The sequence below is a fragment of the Halichoeres trimaculatus genome, unplaced genomic scaffold (assembly GCF_033239565.1).
Source record: "Halichoeres trimaculatus isolate MK-OKI-2021-1 unplaced genomic scaffold, fHalTri1.1 fHalTri1_scaffold_13, whole genome shotgun sequence".
Classification (NCBI taxonomy): Eukaryota; Metazoa; Chordata; class Actinopteri; order Labriformes; family Labridae; genus Halichoeres; species Halichoeres trimaculatus.
Genome location: NW_027437191.1, coordinates 10,913,483 through 10,932,152, shown reverse-complemented (window position 1 = coordinate 10,932,152; position 18,670 = coordinate 10,913,483). Strand labels below are relative to the sequence as shown.

At 39.3% G+C, this 18,670-nt stretch overlaps 1 protein-coding gene across 3 annotated transcripts in view; it reads right to left on the bottom strand.

Moving 5' to 3' along the window:
- The window catches only part of cnih3 (cornichon family AMPA receptor auxiliary protein 3), a 94,730-nt gene extending 88,839 nt beyond the window's left edge, over window positions 1-5,891 (bottom strand). For 2 of the 3 annotated variants that reach the window (XM_074684752.1, XM_074684753.1), the window contains exon 1: window positions 5,533-5,743. In XM_074684752.1, coding sequence (XP_074540853.1) covers window positions 5,533-5,610 — 78 coding nt within the window. In that variant the 5' untranslated portion in view covers window positions 5,611-5,743. Of the gene's footprint in view, window positions 1-5,532 lie in introns of all 3 variants that reach the window. The other variant, XM_074684754.1, reaches the window with a different exon arrangement.
- Between the last annotated feature and the right edge of the window lie 12,779 nt (window positions 5,892-18,670).

Genomic DNA, 18,670 nt, shown 5'->3' with positions numbered 1-18,670 from the left:
GACTGGAGGGGAGGAACAAGCCAAGTTTGTGAGGCATTTTGTAGTTGGCTGAAGAAATGTGATAACTCAGAATCCAAATAGATTCAGTAATTCAGATTTCAGGACTGTTTTTGTCTCGTACTGTGCAATAATTGGCTCAATGGTTTAAGTATGGATAGTGTATGTTAAGCAGGTAGTTATGGCATATAGAAGCCAGGTGTGACAAGACCCTGATGCAAAGCATTACCCTGCATTTTACCAGGCTACTAACTTTAGCTAAAGATAGCAGAAAACTGTGACTAAAAGAATATCTTATTGATTTAAAATAATGTTTTTTATTGTTGTTGTTGTTGTTTTTTTAAATAGCCTCACTTATTTGTCTTCCTGTTGAGGTGGAGTTAAACTGTCCTCATTTAGCACTCCTTCTCTGAAGTTGACACAACTTTAAAATCAAATGAACTAAATATCACGACTTTGAACACTGGTGTCATCATCACTGTTTATGGCCTACATTTCTTTGTGGCAACTGGTAACTTCTGTCTGGAAATATCCATGCTGTTTAGCCTGATAAATTAGCATGCTAACAGAAGCCACCTCACCTTAAGGTCTGTAGAGACAACAGGCAGAAACTAAAGCCTCTGAACTCTTTTTGGGGGGGGATTGATTTGTACTGATGTGTGATCAGTTTTCCTCTGGTGTTGCTAATGTTAGTAAATGTTAAAAACTGTAGTAATAGACCATCCACCAATGAAAACCAAGTTTCTTACACAGTCAGGAGATGAGTAAGAAAGCTGGGTAATAATAACATCCAAGACAGAAAACTACAAGAGGAAGGCAGATCAGGCAACACATTTTCAACCCACCGACTCTAGCTGATGTTAGGTGATAGACATAAAAATGTGACTCAGGTATAAATGATGAGCAAATCTCTTATGACTTGCTGTTGCTATCAAAAAGTCATTTTGTTAACAATGTATCAGTGGTTTCTTCACATTGTAGTTGTGATATTTCCTCACAAGAAACTATTCTTACCTAACTAAAATGCCAGTTCGGGGATACCCAGGAGGGTGAAAATAGATAATAAAAAGTTAGACTGCGTCTTTCTTTGGTTTCCTTCTGATGGAGGAGCATCAAATAAGTGCAAATGAGGGTGACTGAGAAAGAATCAGTCATATTCAGTGAGCTCCCCTACTTCAAAACAAGCTGATGAAAAATGTATCAAGCTACTGAAAATGAGTGGAGGGGCAGAAAAGGCAAATACTTGAGAACTAATTAACTTGATTTGATGGGGGATTGATTGATTATGGACGATTAATAATGGAGGTTTTTACGGTGCTGTGTGCAGTCGTTAGTTCATCTCTGACTTTCATGACTCAGATGCTAATGTTAGCTGCTTGCAGGGTATTAATATGTAAAAGAAAAAAAACATGCTCATTTATTTCCACTGCGTCCTCCCTGCAGACTCTTTCACAGTTTCCTCAAAATAATAATGTGGGGTTTTTTTAAAACATGGTCAGATGAGTGCAATTTATTGAATAACTATAAATTATAAGTCTTTGGAGAACTGGGGGACTCTTCTATGAATGGGAAAAGTAGATCTGATTAAAAAAATCACTTGATGTGCAGGTATAACATATAACTAGATTACTCTTTTTAAAGGCTGCTTAAGTTTTCTGCAATTTATGTAAAAATATAGAGATAATGTAATCCTTGTCTCATCTTGTTCTGTTTGTAACACCCACCCTACCACGATTCACGCTTAAAATATAAAATATGAGACTTATCATCATCCTGTCTTGTATGGTAAATATAGGAAAGAACATGCTGGATGCATATCAAAATTGTGATAAATATATTTTTTGTTAACACTTCTGAATTTCTGTTGCATTGGCAAGTGACAGCTGCCGTCTGATGAGCTCCAAATGTATAAACCAGACAGGCTGTAAGTGGTCTATGTTAATAGACCTCTTTGTCTCCTCTTCTGACCACTTAAACTCTCTTTACATGACATGTCACCCATTTAACCCACACTCGTCATACACTGAGGGCAGATTCTGCTTCATAGAGCACCCATCAACATGAACTAATCCTTATGACACACTGCCAGTACAGACACTCGGGTGAAGCATGTGGACAGTGAGACTGAATCGAGACTCAACCGTGGTGACCAACTCTGCTCGAGTCTATGCCGCCCCTTGTAGAGTAGATACAAAGCTGCAAATACAGAATTTTTCTCATTCAGATTAAATTTTTTCTGATTGAAGATCTCGAGTGAACAGTTTACAAGTGAAGTGATCCATTCTAATCTGGTGTTTACATGTCCTACAACATTTAAACAGAATAGCTGTTTAACAAACACGTGATACACGCAGATCTATTTAAACATCACGTAATTAATCAAAGATGGAGGTGTACCGTCTGTTATGCAAAGTAGTAGCTATTGTTTTTATACTTTTATTAAAGCAACAGCTTGCTACTGACGCGCTCGTACTGGAAGCACTAAAGAGAAGAAGGCGTACATAAGATCAAGGACCTTTTTGTTGGTGCTGTGCGATGTTTGCCTGTTCTCTTCATGCCTCCTCCAAAGACCAGAAAGCTGTGAATGAAGGTCTGCAGCAAAGACTGGTGGGAAATAGTTGTACCTCTCAAGTTTACCGACCTTGGAAGAGGGATTAATGGCTCCAGATGAAGTCAACGTCAGAGCACCCATTCCATTTATTATGTGCGTCGCTATTGTTTTGTATGGACTTGGCAGCTGTGCAGAATGCCACCTTGTCTCCATCCAATCTGGCATTTGCAAAGGCACGGTGAGAAAGTTCTATGGCTGCAATGATTGGTCTACATAATCAACTTGTCGACTATTAGAAATCATCAACGCAAATTTTGACAGTCAGTGCGTTGTATTATTGTATTTATTGTTGTTGTCATATCCTCAAATGAAATACCAGGAGGCAATGTTCATCTGTACCTTCAGTTCACTGCATTAGGCTCTACGTTACTGGATACTTTTGTGGGAAAAGACCACTGAGTTCATACATGGGGAATATTCATGAGGAAAAATCTCCAGCACTACACCCTGACGGAGGCTCTACATCTGCGGATTGGACAGCGAGAGCTCCGAGTGTTCAGCGCAAGATAACGTAATTTAGAGAGTCTCCTTCACTCTCTGTTACAGACAGTTTTTCAGGATCTGAGTCACAAAATACCGTCAAAACTCCCCTAACTTTTTAAAAGTGGGGACATTTATCTGATGGAGCTCAGGAGGGGTGGAGTGGGCATGAGCTAAGTGGAAGTAGCGCATGTAGAGAAATGAAACTAAACGTGTTGTCATGGAGAGCTGGGAGAGAGTCAGACGGGATCATACAAAGAGCAAAGCAAACCCCGACAAGCAAATAAAAGTCAGAAAACAAGCCCAAAGTCACTAATGAGAGGTCTTGTCAACCAACACTGCCAACAACAATTTCATTTCTCTGTTACCTGCTTCATTCATCTTGAGATTTATTTCATTTTTTTGTATTGTACTCATATTTTTATGCCATAATGAATAAGATAAGCCCAAACAAACAAACATGACTCAGGGCTGACCAATCAGAGGTGAGAACCTAACTCTGGGTAAATGCAGCCAAAATGCAACACACAGGTTGAATTTTAAAGGTCTGCACATTTTAAAGACCAAATTAGCTTGAAACACAAAATAACCGTGATTAATTGGCTAATTGAAAAAAATAACCAATAGATCAGTCGACATAAAAAAAAGTTAGTTGCAGCCCTAAAAACTTCACATACATGTTTTCTTACGGGCATGTTAAAAGGACCAATCCAGGAGCTCATCTGGAGGCCAAATGAAGAGGAAGCCTCAGACATTGCCAGACAACTTAAGGCAGCACATTTCATCCCTCAAATCATGGGATTGATCAATGTTTACGCCAAGACAGAGCATGCGCCAACAGAACCCTGCCTGACAACTTTCCAATTCGCTGTTTCATGACAGGATTTTACGGTTTGGGAAAAGGGATATACTACCCCTGTGCAACTGAATGAAATTAGATTCGGATTGAGATGTTTATATGGAGCATTTTGATTCAGGTTTGGGCTTCTAACTCGATTCTAATCGGAATATTCGGCTCCATGTGATCCTGGCTTGTGTGATGACATTCTGACACTGCAAAAAGTCTCGGAAGTATATGGATCTGATGGCATGGGAACAAAAACCCAGACAGTTTTGAATCAAACCAGTTTATTTGATACAACTGCTCAGTGCGTGCTGTCACTGTCTTGTCGTATAGATTGATCGATTTGGAAACAGCACTCTTGCTCTCCTGTTAATGAGGATGCTGCTCATGGCTTAACAAACTAACCATTTGGCCGATTTCGACAGCAGTGTTCCGAGTCGCTCCTCTGAAGAGTTTTTCAAACTGAAGAAAAAGAAGTGACAGAAAGATGGACACCTTCCAGGGCAGCTGATAGAGGTGGAAGTGTAACAGCCTGAATTCCCCTGCACCTGGCAGGTGGCTGATGATAACGTGCAGCCTCGGCTCTGCTCAACACTTCCACTGCTCCACATATTCCCACCTTAGAGCTGCTTCCCAATTATGTTTCTGTGCGATATGGAGCCAAAGCTTATTATGTTGCATGTCTGTGTGTCACTGAATGAGAACTGGTGGAGGAGGCATCCCCTCTGTTTTTGCTGTCTTAAGCAGAATGCAGTAAAAAGCCTGGTGCGGTTTGGATTATCGCTGAACCACAGGATCATGTGTTCTATAGTCACACTTTCACTGGTGCTGGATCCATATGTAACAAAGACAGGCACTGATGTTGTAGTTGTTATCTTTATGATGATGAATCAAGAAAAAATGAGGTATTTTCCACTGCCTAGCTGACAGGCAGGAGAACCAACTATTAACTGTAATTGCCTGAGTATCATCCATCCCAAATGCATTAGGTCTGTAGCTGTGAAAAGGCAGTCTCTGGGCGAGAGGCAGAGGGTCCTGACCCAATTCTGTCTTTACATAAGGCTCTGCATGATGGAGATGTTGCTTAGGGAGCAAATAATTAGATTATTTAAACATTGTAATGTAGTCAGTCATATCATCTGTGGTGTGTAGCAGTGGCTCGTTTTCAAGGCAGAGAGCACAGAGCTGGGAGGATGAGCAGGGGAGATTACACTCTACAGGATTTCCTAATTGATCTGGAAGGAAGGCGCTTTAATTGATCTTGTTTGCTGCACAGGGTTGCATTTTTCTCCAAATCAAGCTGCAGTAGCCACATCAAGGGAGAAAAAAAAAAGCGGTCAGGAAAGGGGAAGTGGGCTGGATGAAGCCGACAAACAGGTGTACACCTGCCGTGTGGGGGAAAGCCACACAAAAAAATCCACTGATGTGAAACGGTGTGAATTAAAAGCACATTTAAATCAAATCAAGGCGCAAAGCTTTGGGCCATCAGGAGTCACTACGCGTTATTCTGACACCTGCGTATCCCAGATGATCAGATCAATCATTGATAATCAAACACAACAGACGCTCCGAACACATAATAAAATGTTTAAATACTTACGTGCCATATTGCAAAGAAGATCAGAGACACACAGAGGACCAGAGACAGCATGTAGCAAAAGGCAGCGAACGTGAACATAATTGAAAGGGGAAACGGATGATAATTTCCCAAAAAATAAGACCCCGCAAAAAAACATCTAAAAGAAAAAAGAGGGGGGATGGGGGGAGTCCAGAAGAAAGTTCTCACGGTTCCATGACGAGCCGATGAGGTACCGGCACCATGGCTTCGCCCCTCACTGTTTTTGCAACAAATTGTTGCAGGAAAAGCTCTAAAGATGACCAGCCGTGCGTCCACCCAGCAGCAGCAGCAGCGGCAGCGATGTGACTCTAAGCGTGTCTTAAAGCAGTGCACTTGGCATGGTCACCGCTCAGGCTTCTCTGGGCTGGTGAGATGTCCAAGAAACCGTGGGAAAAAAAAAGGCAGCAGTCTCCTCAGAGATGAAGGGAAATTAAAGAGAGGAGGTTTGGCGCGACACCATGCCGGGGAGGTGAATTTTTAGGTGATCCATTCGGCAGCGGCGGAAGGAGCTCTGACGTGTCTGAGCTGTGGTGGTGCTGGTGATCATTTTAAGTCAAGCTCCCTGCCAATTAATGCACAGGGCGTTTTTGAAGGATGCTTCTCCCCCCTCTCTTAGAAAAACGTGTTAACAGAGGCGTGTGCAGAGGAGGCAGCTTTCTGTGGTCTTAAACAGGTGGACTGAAAAAGAGCAGCAGCCATTGTACAGGTCCGTGTAGTGTGTCTACAGTGTGTAGCAAACGTGCGCGCAAATTTCTTCCTTTACAATAACTTCTGATGGGTTTGATTGTTTCACTGTGTTGCTGATGTGTTTATTTATTTTTTATCAATTTATTTAACTAATTGATTCAGTGATTGATCATCTAAGCAGAAGAGAACTAAGTGTTCAATTTTATCCCTGAGTGTGTTATTTCAGAATCATTTTTAAATCTAAACCCATACAGCAAGTTAGGCACTCACACTCAAACCTTGGGAATACTTTCCTCAATATAATAACCACAACAATATGTTACATGTTGACGCTCATATCCCTCTCTGAAGGATAGACGGTGTGTGTTCCAACATTGGAGGATAGTAAATAAATCATCATATAATAATCATGGGGCTGGCGCCATCGTCTGACGTTATGACAAACTGCGTGAAGGCTTCATTATAAGAAGGTTAATAAAAGGAAATCATCTCAGCTTTCCGGAAAAAAAAAAAAAAAAAAAAAAAAAAAAAAAACAGCGAGGCCTAGAAATAATCACTTTTTTTGTTGTTGTTGTTGTTGTTGTTGTTGTTTTTTGTAATTTATTTATTTATTTATTTATCTTATTTTTTTTAACACAAGCAGTACAAAAATCACAAATATTGCATTTACAGGTCTTTCAACACTTACACTGCTCTATAATTCGCATTTGAATGGAACTATCAAAGCCGCGGCCATCTGAGTTTTTTACTGGAATAAATTATTGTTATTTTAATCTTTTTTTTTTTTTTTTTTTTTAATAGGTACGTTGCTGTGGGTGAACCCAATGATTTTAAAGTATTTCTTGAATTTTATTTTGAAATTGTCCATATATCCGGATTGTAGAGATTTGCTTCATGCATCTTGACACGTCGCTTGTCGCCTAGCAACAGATTGTGGCAGCTGACTTGTGGCCAGGCTGCCACCTCTGACGGAACTGCAGCGATATCATTTTCTCTCAGGAAAGAGAAGAGAGAAAATAAATAAATAAATAAATAAAACAGTTATTTAAATTACAGGAAAAGGGGGCTACATCTTAAAAGTACGCTCATGATGAAGTTTGTTGTTAAGCAAAAAATTAAGATTTTAGCTCAGAACTTAGCAATAAAAGACCACAGTCTAAATTTTTAATGTCACATTCTCCAGAGCATCTTCACTTCTTGGAAAATGTTATGGTCCAGGGCTGTCTGTTCACAAAAGATGGTCAGTGACCCTTACTGACATTTAATAACCATGACAATAATATAGCCTATCAATGCTCTGTTTGCATTGATTTTGATGATTTCTGTAAAAATCAGACGCTAAGTGTTGTCAAACATACTTGTGCCATTATCACAGGCTTATAAAAACAAAACTTCACCTGTCCCTCTGTTGTCGTTAGTCTTTTGAAATATGTGGTCAGATTTTTGCAGTGTTATGTGCTGGGTGGACATCAGCAAACTTTGTTTCTGACCAAGGCAAATGTTCTCCACTAGAGGGGGATATGGGGAAAATGTGTCACGATTTTTTTATGGCAGGATCAGGATCTGGATTTTATCAGGATTGTTTTTCGTGGTGTTCTTGGGACAATTTTGACCTGAAACAACATTTTTAGCCCCAAACTGAAGTTTTTTTGTATGCACCATTTTTTTTCTTTTCTGCTCAATTTCAAAAATTTGATCTAGTCTTGTGTCCTCTGTTTTTGAATTCTGGATGTTCATGAAGCACATTTTAACATCATGACAAATCCATTCATTGAAAGACGTCAGCTGAAAGAGATGTTGAGCTTCTGCAGAATGTACAGACGCAGATAGCCTACGCACAGTTCAAATGTAGTTTAGTGAGACGTTTCAAGATAAAATTAGGTTTTGTTTTTGACTTTGACGGAAAATGTAAATGTATAAAACATGATTTATTTCAGTGGCATAATCAATACATCATATGGGCCGTATGAAAAAGTAGCTTTGTCGTAACTTTGGATGTGTCTGACAGTTCAGTTCCACTCCTTGCGATGATACAGAAAGCTGCAGCTTTTTCAATTTCAACTGACTGAGATCCACTCAGTCTCCTCTCACACACACAGGGAATATGAGAAAGGAAGTCAGACACTTGCACAGTGCTGCAGAGCCATTACAGGATCTGCCTTTGTTGCAGTGACAGTGTTTTTCTCCCCTCACACATGTGGTGATATGACAGCATGGACAGCCCTGTGGGCAGAGGCTGTTGTGTCAAAGTGTCAGTGAGAGACAAACAGGCCTGTGAGGAGCAGAGACCGACAGATACACTGATGAATAAAGACAAACAGACTGACTGAAGAGTCTGCACAGCAACCAAACTAAGATATTGCTGAGTCATTGCTCAGCATCTTTTTGACAAACCAGTTTGTTTTTATGTGGGGAAGCTGTGACTTGGTGGAGTATTGGGTTGTCTCTCAACTGGAGGGTTGGTGATTTTATCCTGGCACTTGCTGTCACATCCCAAAGTGTCCTTGGGCAAGACACTGAACCCTAAATCACCCCTGTTGCTGTAGTCAGTGATGTATGGATAAGATTATTTCATACTAACTTTATATTTACTTGGGTGAGTGAGCTACAGGAACCTCTGAAAATATTTGGGGGTGTCCCAATGTGCTATTTTAGCCATGTGTTTCTTCTCTAACCCCAACTCAGTTTTAGCAGATATCTGTCTTTTATGAGTCTGGTTCTGCTCAAGGTTTCTGTCTGTTTAAGGAAGTTTGTTCTTTCCGCGGTAGCAAAAAAAAACGCTGAAAAGGCCTTGACTCGTGTTGGGTTGAGATGAGATCAAACTCCTTGTCTTGTCCTGATGTCGGGTTATTGTTAATAATACAGCATTAGCCAGTCTAGACCTGTTAATGTTTTAGTAAAGAAAAACTACTTGTAAAGATAACTCTTGTTGTGATCAAGGGATGTGTAAATAGAGATTTATTGATGGCTCTATGGTAACTGAGTGTGCTGCAGGAACTGGAAGATTCTTCTTGTTCAGGGAAAAGATTCTTTCTTCATGTCTGAAATAAACCCCACATTACATGCCTTCAACATGTTCTTAAAGTCACCAAACTTTGAACAAACCTCGGGCTTGGGGAAAATTTAATGACTGTGGTGCTTTTGTGCCGATACATGCCCCCCAGGCACCAAAATCTCAGCCCCTACATTTGCTTTCACCTACATGCATGGAATTTTGTGTGCATTATAATTATGCCGAGACCTACAAAAAAAAGTCTCTTGTCATCATGGTCAAATATGAAGTTTAGAAATTTGTTTAACGTTTTTTTTTTATCGAGTACATAATTGAATTAAGTCATTCCAGTTATTTAGGATCATCTTCAAATTTGTTGTATGTATAGGCTAATTTACTGTTTGCAAACAGAGATTCTCACATTTTTTTAAATCAAATCTAGGTACACCAATTTGACAGATGACTCACAGGTTTGTGAGAAACCAGTGAGTGAATGGAAGGCACTAACAAGTGGGCAGACATTCAATGGATGGACATTTTGTGGCGAGCTGGCTGAGATATACTGACCACTAAGACCTGGGTTATAAATAAGGAGCCAGAAAACATCATCCAGACAGAGAACTGCACCAAATATATCAGAATATTAATGGTTTGTATTTTAAAATTGCTTAAAGACTGGTTAACAGTTTGTTAATATACTGTAGTTTCACTTTGAGCATGGTATCCAGCTCTTAACATCATTCATTTTTGGTTAAACCTTGTAAACTGAGGTTGGATAAAAAAGACATTTATACCAACAGCCACAGATGTTGCTTGTGTTTAGCATGTGTGTAACTCTATTAACTGGTGTCAGCCAACAATTACTGACACGTTTGGCTGAGAGTCAACAGTTAGCACGGTCACTCTTTGCATAAGAACACCAGTAGCTCTGTAACAGTCAGAACTCGATAGAAGTTGACGCTATCTCGTCTGAATAAATGGAGCTAGACGCACATATTTTTTGATGATCTGGACTGTAGATTGGTCTATACTGGACGAAATGACAATGAAAAGTTATCACATGATTTAATTGGCATTAAAACCTTCATAGCTCTTGTGTGTACAGTGTTAAATCTGGGTCAAAATGTACACACACATGTTCAGTGTCATAGCTTCAGTACATATTTATCTTGTTTTTCACCCGGGAGTACCATGTCTCATACTGTCATCAGGAAGTCATGTGTCTTACTCCGTAATGAATAACTTTGATCGATACATTAGTGTCATTGGTCATACTTAAGGGTCAAAAACATCACTGCAATGTACTGTGTGTTTAAACTGACCCATGTATGCTTGCTGTTGAAGCCTATCCTCATCTACATACATGGCTATTTGCTAACACAAATCTTACAGCACATGCTGCGACAACAACATGCTCTGAGGGGGTCATGAATTTGAGGGCTCATCCGTCACAGCTTGTGGCTTTAACCTTTTTTTTTTCTTAATATTTGTCTGACTACAGACACATACTGAGTCAACATCACTCTAAATGCACTCTTGTTCACTGGTTTACAGATGGTGTACCCGTCTGCCAAGCAGAAGTCTGTACCAGACTTTACTACTCCCCAGAGCACAGCTCTGACTCCCACGACCTCAGCTCATGATCAAATCTCTGCACGCTCCTTCTAAACAGACAAACAGCGATATGAGGTGGTGGAGGTCTCCCACCCACCTGTGTGTTTTAGCACAAATCAGGATCGTTCTTAAAGTCTAACTTGGCTGTTTCCTCTACTGCTCAACTCACTTTTGTTTTGTCAACAAGTTTGAGAGATCCCTCTTTGGATTAAAATATATTTTGATGGTTGACACGTGAAATGAACAGCAGCCCTGCAAGCTTTCATTACCAGTCGAAGCACATCAGGAGATGACAGGGCAGAGCTCCGGGAACAAATCTGTCAGCTCAGTCATTTGTTGTGATGTATTAGCCGTGTAAACCAGGAACTGATTGAAAGTTTTTGCTGCATATGATTCTTAGAATCTTAGAATCTACTTTGGTTTTAAGAGTACTTCAAACAAAAGAGTAGAGAAGTAATTTTTATACCATCTGTCTGTTAAAGACCTACGTTACTGATTGTGAAGTGACAGGATGAACATACTATGAAAACTTTACAGAGGAGACAACACCACTGTTCCCCTGCTGAAAAACAAAATTGCATCTAAATTTCATGAAACATACAGACTCAAAGTCAATGACTAAAAAGGACTATATCATGTTTGGCTAGATACACATTTCTCCTCTCTCTCTCTCTCTCTCTCTCTCTCTCTCTCTCTCTCTCTCTCTCTGTGTATATATATATATATATATATATATATATATATATATATATATATATATATATATATATATATATATATATATATATATATATATATATACACACACAATTTTATCTGAATTTTATTGGTTTTGCTCATATTGATTTATTTTATTGCTTGGCTCCTTGTCTCATTTGTTTTTATTGTTTTTTAACATCTGCTGTTCATTTTTACCTGTTTTTACTTTACATTGTGAAACGCTTTTTTACTTGTATTGAAAAGTGCTATGCAAATAAAATTTTTATTATTATTAATTTGGTAAAAGTCCATCTAAACTTCAGTATGATGAGCCAGATGCTTATATCACTAAATCAGATATAAATACCATATCGGTGGCAGTGGCAACATTTTACCAGCAGATGGAACTATTTTCATGTTTATCATGAAGAGGAAAAGTGCTGATAGGTGGATCCCAAAGCTGTTACTGGTGGCAGGATAAAAGGCTGAATCTCACGAGCTTTTGGATCCACTAATGTTTATACTATTAGAGTGTTTGCCATTGGGTTTTATTTTCTGGTTACCAACATATTTAAGACCGCACAACTCACATAAAAATTCACTGTGAGGATAATATCATGCCAAAGCTCTCCAAGTCCTTTCATTCTATCCACACACTGTGAGTTTGAATAAATTAACATTTTACTATGGTCAAAAAAAAAAAAACAGGATTATTTCAAACAATGGAAAGACAAAAATTGAAACAAACAAACAAACAAAAAAAAAAACAGGAGCCCAACGCTTTTTTTTTTTGTCTTTCTTGTACATAACATAACATTACATTACCCAGAAAGAAATAAAACAAACTGAGATTATCTCAGTGTCATATTCTCTAATTGGTAGACATTTTTATGCTGATTTCATTGATTATTTTACAATTTAGGATTATTTGAAGCTAAAAAGATACACACGACTCAAACTTGTCATTGAGACTGACCGTATCTAAACTCCCCAAAACTAAAATGCAAATGTATTTAATGTTCTTGCTTTAAATGTTTCAAACACACATTAAATTATCTTCTTGAACAATAATATCTTTTTCTTGATTTAAGCAGATATTGGAGACGTTGTAGAAGTTTTTTCTTTTAAAAAAACATCTTTAATTTTCTTTAAAGTACAATGTCTACAAATACTAAGATCTAATGAAGGGTATTGTTTTCTGGAGTTTGATGTCAGGATTTTTGTTTTTCAAAGCTATCAGACTGGCATCATAAAGCCTGAACATGAACAATGATAACTATAAAGCTGACCTAAAAATACAACAGATCCATTTTTCTGTGCTGTTTGTTTACAAGACCAAGAAGGTGCATTTGGGTGTAATCATTATTCAGTATCATTAGTTTCAGTGCCTCGCATAATGCTCATTTAGGTCAGGTCAATACAATTAAAGTCCTCCACTCGCACAGATCTGATCACTGCAATGATTACAGCAGAGCCACCCAAAAGTGCTGTGCTGGTTTCTGTGGTCTGGAAAGAGCACGGGTATAATAATTTAATCAATAATCTCCAATGTCCTCAAGCCAACCACATAAAACAGAATTACTACTTCAGTCCTGGATACTTTGCTGCTGCGTACAGCCCACTGGTCCATCCTCAGAGTCAGCATTCTGCGCTCTGTTAGCTGCTGCTGCTGTGCTTGGATGCCTCATGGGTGTTTGAATACTTTAACAGATAAAAGCTATAGTCTTTTAACATGTACACAGGTTTGAGGTATTTTGCCTGTGTTAAATCTTTTGAAGTAAATGTTTAAAATGGTAAAGTAAATATTTAATGTTGTTAACTTCAAGTGTACTGACATCTGCGTGTGTATCATCACCACAGAGAGTAAACGTTCATGCTTGTGGCTCAATGCTAACACCAAACTGCTAATCATGACATTCCCCTGCCATGGACTCTGAAGAACTTGTTTTCACCCAATTAAATTGCTTTCATTTAGCAAACTTGTTGAATCAGCTGATTGTTAATATGTTGTGTGAACATAAAGTTTTGCCGTTAGTGTTACTTATTTGCAATGTGTTGGTCCTACTTAATTTGTAAAGATTGTTTCAACGTATCCACTGAAGGCTGATGCACATTACAGGGTTCTCCAAAACTTCACACATTCAGAGAGCACACACTTAATGATAAAAAATGACAGATCGCAGAAGATTTCTCTCTCCTGATCTTACAGTGTGTGGTCTGCACTCTGAGGACACCACACACTAACAGATTCTTCAGCAGAGCTTCAGCTTCTTCACACTCAATATTCAAAATCTCGCATAGTTAAACTTGACTTTGGTGTAAACAAACATGACGGACGTACAGGAAAAAACAAAGATGTTTGTTTTCAGACTCTAGAATTAAAAAAAAAAGAAAAGAAAAAAAGAAAAAAGTATTATGGAAAATGTTATGGAGACAGTGGGGATATGAGCTGAATGAATAACAATGCAAGTTGGAGGTGAGTAAAGTCGTTTTAAGTATTGCAGATAGATTTCTGACCTCCTCTTCAGTCAGTCAGCTGAGTCAGCTCACGTCTTGATTGGCTTTGCTCCGGTACGCGTGACATTACACGTTGTACCTGCTCGGCTCCTCTCGGAGCGCCCCACACACTACAGGATTTTTAGTCGCAAATATTAAACATGTTCATTATCTACTATCTCTGAATCGGAGGCCCTCCAAGCGGCTCCAACCAGAAGAAATCACTCTTAACACACCCCACACCACAGGAAAATCACATGATGTCATCAGACAAACGGGCCTTTGCTGGCTTTGATCGTTAAGGGGGGGATCGGGACAAAAATCAGCCCCATTTTCCTGTAGTGTGTACCTGCCTTTAGGTAAGACCTTTGAACCGTAAGTGAGGAGGGTACACAGTGGATATAAGACCTTGCTGTACATTGAACTATGTTGTAGCCTACATTGCTTTGAACAAAAGCAATGTAGGCTGTCTGTGTACCACTGCATGGACCAACTGTGTAATCTTAAAACAATTCAGTTTCAAATTGGTCAACAAAGCACAGTCTGTCAACACATTTTTTTTTTTTATCAACATAAAACAAAATGTAAAAATCCTTGGGAACATGGGCTAGGCCATATGGAGCACATACCACCGGTCAACGCCAGTCGAGCACAAATGGCCAGTCCATGCCCATTGAGTACCATCTCAATGCACAGAAGGGTCTCATATGCATTGACTTCCCTCCTCACTCATTGTTTCAATGAGCTGTCACAACAAAAATGACTTAATTAGTTTGTACCACTTACACAAACAAAAGTTTACATAGTTATGTCCAGAGATGCACCCCTAGCGACAGCGAGTGGATCGGTCGCCAGCTTCTTGGGAACTTGCACCCTTTAAAATGATGCCCAAATGATCCTCTGATGAATAGGGCCGATTGCACATTACTGCCACCTCCTGCTCTGGAGAGGTGTTGCACATTGTATTCCTGCCTAAACCAATTAGGTTGAGTTAGCATAAAGCAATCTGAATGTTTTATTGATTGTGCACATTGTGCTAAAACAACACGATTTCTCATGATTAACCACTAAACATGATATAATCCAGTATAGGCTACATGTTTTACTTAAGCCGTAAGATAAACTGTGGACCAAGGCACAAGGGTTGGGCTGTTGTGAGGTGATTAGCCTCAGCTGAACAAGTTTAACAGAAGTACCTGAGATGCTTACATCTCAGAAGATTTTTGGCTCACCAGTAAGTGGTGAGGTTCTGAGGCTGGAGGAAGAGGTGCAGAATGTGAGGCACAGAAAACACATGTAAAACACCTTTTCTCCAAACCCTCAGAAGGGTTTGCTTGTATATCTACATACATGCATACATACATACATACATACATACATACATACATACATATACAGGGGCCAGATAAGGATCTTATTCACTGTGTGCATTGATATGTAGATCATCCACTGTGCTGTACATTACCAGAGCAAGTCACGCCTCTGTTGCCTCCTGAGAAATGATTTTGCAGGGGTCTAGTGACAATGAAATTGCAAACGCAGTCATGTAAAACTGCATTTCACATAAAGTGCTGACAGTGCAGACACAATTTTTATTGAGCCCACAGGGAGAACTGGATGCAGCATAGATTATTTGTTTTGGAGCTTCTTGAACTGCATGTATTTCTTGTATTTCTCAAGCTGATGCTAAACTGAGGTCATTGGGTTAAAATAAAGGCTTGATGATAACCCTGGGTGAAAAAGAGTATGAGGTAGACTTTTAAAATTCAGGTACTGCTCAGATGGAATGTATTGAGAACTGGTCTAATTGTCACAGGTCATTGTGGTTGTAATGAAGGAAAAGAGAAAATGTTGTGATTTACATTGTAAAACTGCTGGAAACATGACCATTTCTGAAATACTGGAGCCTATCCCAGCTGTCATTGGCCAAGAGGCAGGGTACACGCTGGACCAGTGTTACCCAACCCTGGTCCTGGAGAACCCCTGCCCTGCATGTTTTAGATGTTACCCCACTCCAGCACACCTGATTCAAATGAATGGCTCGTTATCTGGCTCGTTATCAGGATGGAGCAGAGCTTGATAACGAGCCATTCATTTGAATCAGGTGTGTTGGAGTCGGGTAACATCTAAAACATGCAGGGCAGGGGTTCTCCAGGACCAGGTTTGGGTAACACTGCCCTGGACCATGCAAAATTTCTTTCTATCTATTTATACTAGCCTAACAACTTACGACTTGGAAATTTCATGATTGCAGCTTGTCAAGTTGTCATTTTAATAAGAAAAAAAAAATCACAACATCATAAAACAGTTATCGAAGATCAACTCGAAGCACTCCTTAAAAACCAGAAGTGTAAGAAAAAGTTGTATTTTAAAGATTTTGAAAAGAGCAGTTCAGTACATTATAGTATTGCAAATCCTTATGTTTAGTTTTGCAAAAGGCAAAGTACAGGTAGCCTACAGTTAGCACAATTCACCTAGAATTTTCAAGTGAATACATCTTGTTAATCTAAGCTGATTGTTGATTCTCGGTCTAATGGTCAGTGTCTCCAAAAAATATCAGTATCATTTCATTGTATGAGTCACCTCATGCACAATAGTCTGTTCAATTGCCAAAATTAGTCAGCAACACAATAACATGAAAACCATTTATGAATCTCTTGGAACATTTGATAAATTGATAAATCAGAAGTCAGGTTAAACTCGAACTCAAAGGAGGAGTTTCACGCATCTCAGATCACCTGACAGGTTCTGTCTATGATTGTGAAAAAAATCTGTGACCAGACAGATGTCGGCGTGTGATTGGTCAGGAGAGCAAAGATGGTGTCCAGCAGGGGGAGGTGAGGACCAGTGAAGAAGCATTAGTTATGAAGCTCCAGCTTTATTGACAGCACTTTAGGCTACATATGATTTTCCTTGTTTTTGTTTATGTGTTTATATTACAGTTATTTTGGGATTTATAAATTTTCTTTGTTCTCTGATTTAGGGAAGTCGTTTTATGTGTGTGAGTAACAGAGGTTATATGTCCTTTGTAGTATGAACACATTGTGTGATGTCAGACCCTGGAGGCTGCTATTACCATAAAATCTTTTTTTTTTTTCCTTTTTTTTAATCCAGCTTTATATATAACTGTATTCTGTTAGTTACTGTACTGTTAGAGTACAGGAACCTTTGTCAATGAAGGACCAGGCCCAGAATGAGAGGTGGACCTTAGGGATATTTCACTGGTCCTCTGTCATAGTGACAAAACATCTAAAAGTTTGCCTAGCAGGCCAAAGGGACGATGCATTTTGGAGGCACTGGTTGTTTGTATGAGACAGAAATTTGGTTTTGACACTTAACTGAACTGTTTTGGGAGAGTTATAAGCTTTTTGCAGGTGATCCATGGTGTTAAGCTGATCAATCCAGGTTATTTCAAGCAAAAGCACCAAGAGTGTTGAGAATGTTTGGTCTGTTATAAGAAATGAGCCAAAGCAATAGAGAAAAACTGTAATAAGCTTCTCCACTCAGTCTTGGAATACCTGATGGCCCTGTATAACACATATCCTGTACATATGTGTGACGTCGATTGGTGTTTACTCACTGTTTTTAATCACTTCTGTGGAGAAGAAATAATTTCCCCTGAGTGAAGCTGCTGATTTCCAGAGGACCAATTAAAACAAAGCTCCTGAAAAATGCTCATGAAAGATGCCAGCCAGCCAACATCTCATTCTATTTTTCAGTCCCTCAGTGGTTTCTGTTTGCCTACATCTCAGAGGCAATTTTCAACATCACCACTAGATGGCAGTCTTTCATTTTCTTCCTTGTATTTCCATGGGTTTGTCATAACTTTACGTAATCTCATCATGCTGCCCATGTACTGTCACTAACAGAGAATTTATACATACATACTGACCTGTGAAACCACCCATCAGCCCACACAGAAAACCCACTGTATGTTTGAGACGGTCGCTGCCGTCTGAAGCAGCAGTTGTCATCCTGTTTGGCTTTTGCTATTTACATAAATCTGATGCCAGATGGTTTCCCACACTGATGCAGGCAAAACTGTGGAGAGTGGCCTTCGACACCAAGAAGGATTTCTGTTTTTCTCTTTTCTTTTATTTTTCATCTGCTTTTGTTTTTGTTTTAAGTAAATGTGGCTCAGTGGAAGAGTCTGTCCCTTTATTTAGAGGGTCGGCTGTCTGTTCCAGGTCCTGCTGGACACATGCTGAAGTGTCTTTGAGCATAAAACCCTGAACTACCTCCACTAGCTGTACCATTAGTTAACACTGACAGCCACCTTCCTGTAAACCCTACATGATATTTTAAGATAAATATTTGGGAAAGAAGCAAAAAACAAAATTAAATCTCACATTTTTACTTGTCCTAAATTTCCCAGTATGTCATCTTTTCAGTGTCTGGATCCTGTGGTTGTGCAGCTTCTCTGTATCACCTGCAGCCTCTCTGTTTGTACACTATGTGACTGGCTATAGAGAACTCAATTAGGGCCCTGGCAGAACGAACAGGGCTCTGCTGAAGGGTTGCCTGAGTGAGCAAGCTTTACTGCAAAGTCACAGCTCCCCCTCTCCCCAGCAGAGACAGTCTTAGAAAACCACAGTGACATGGAGCACATTTGGTTGCATCAATCTGAATATC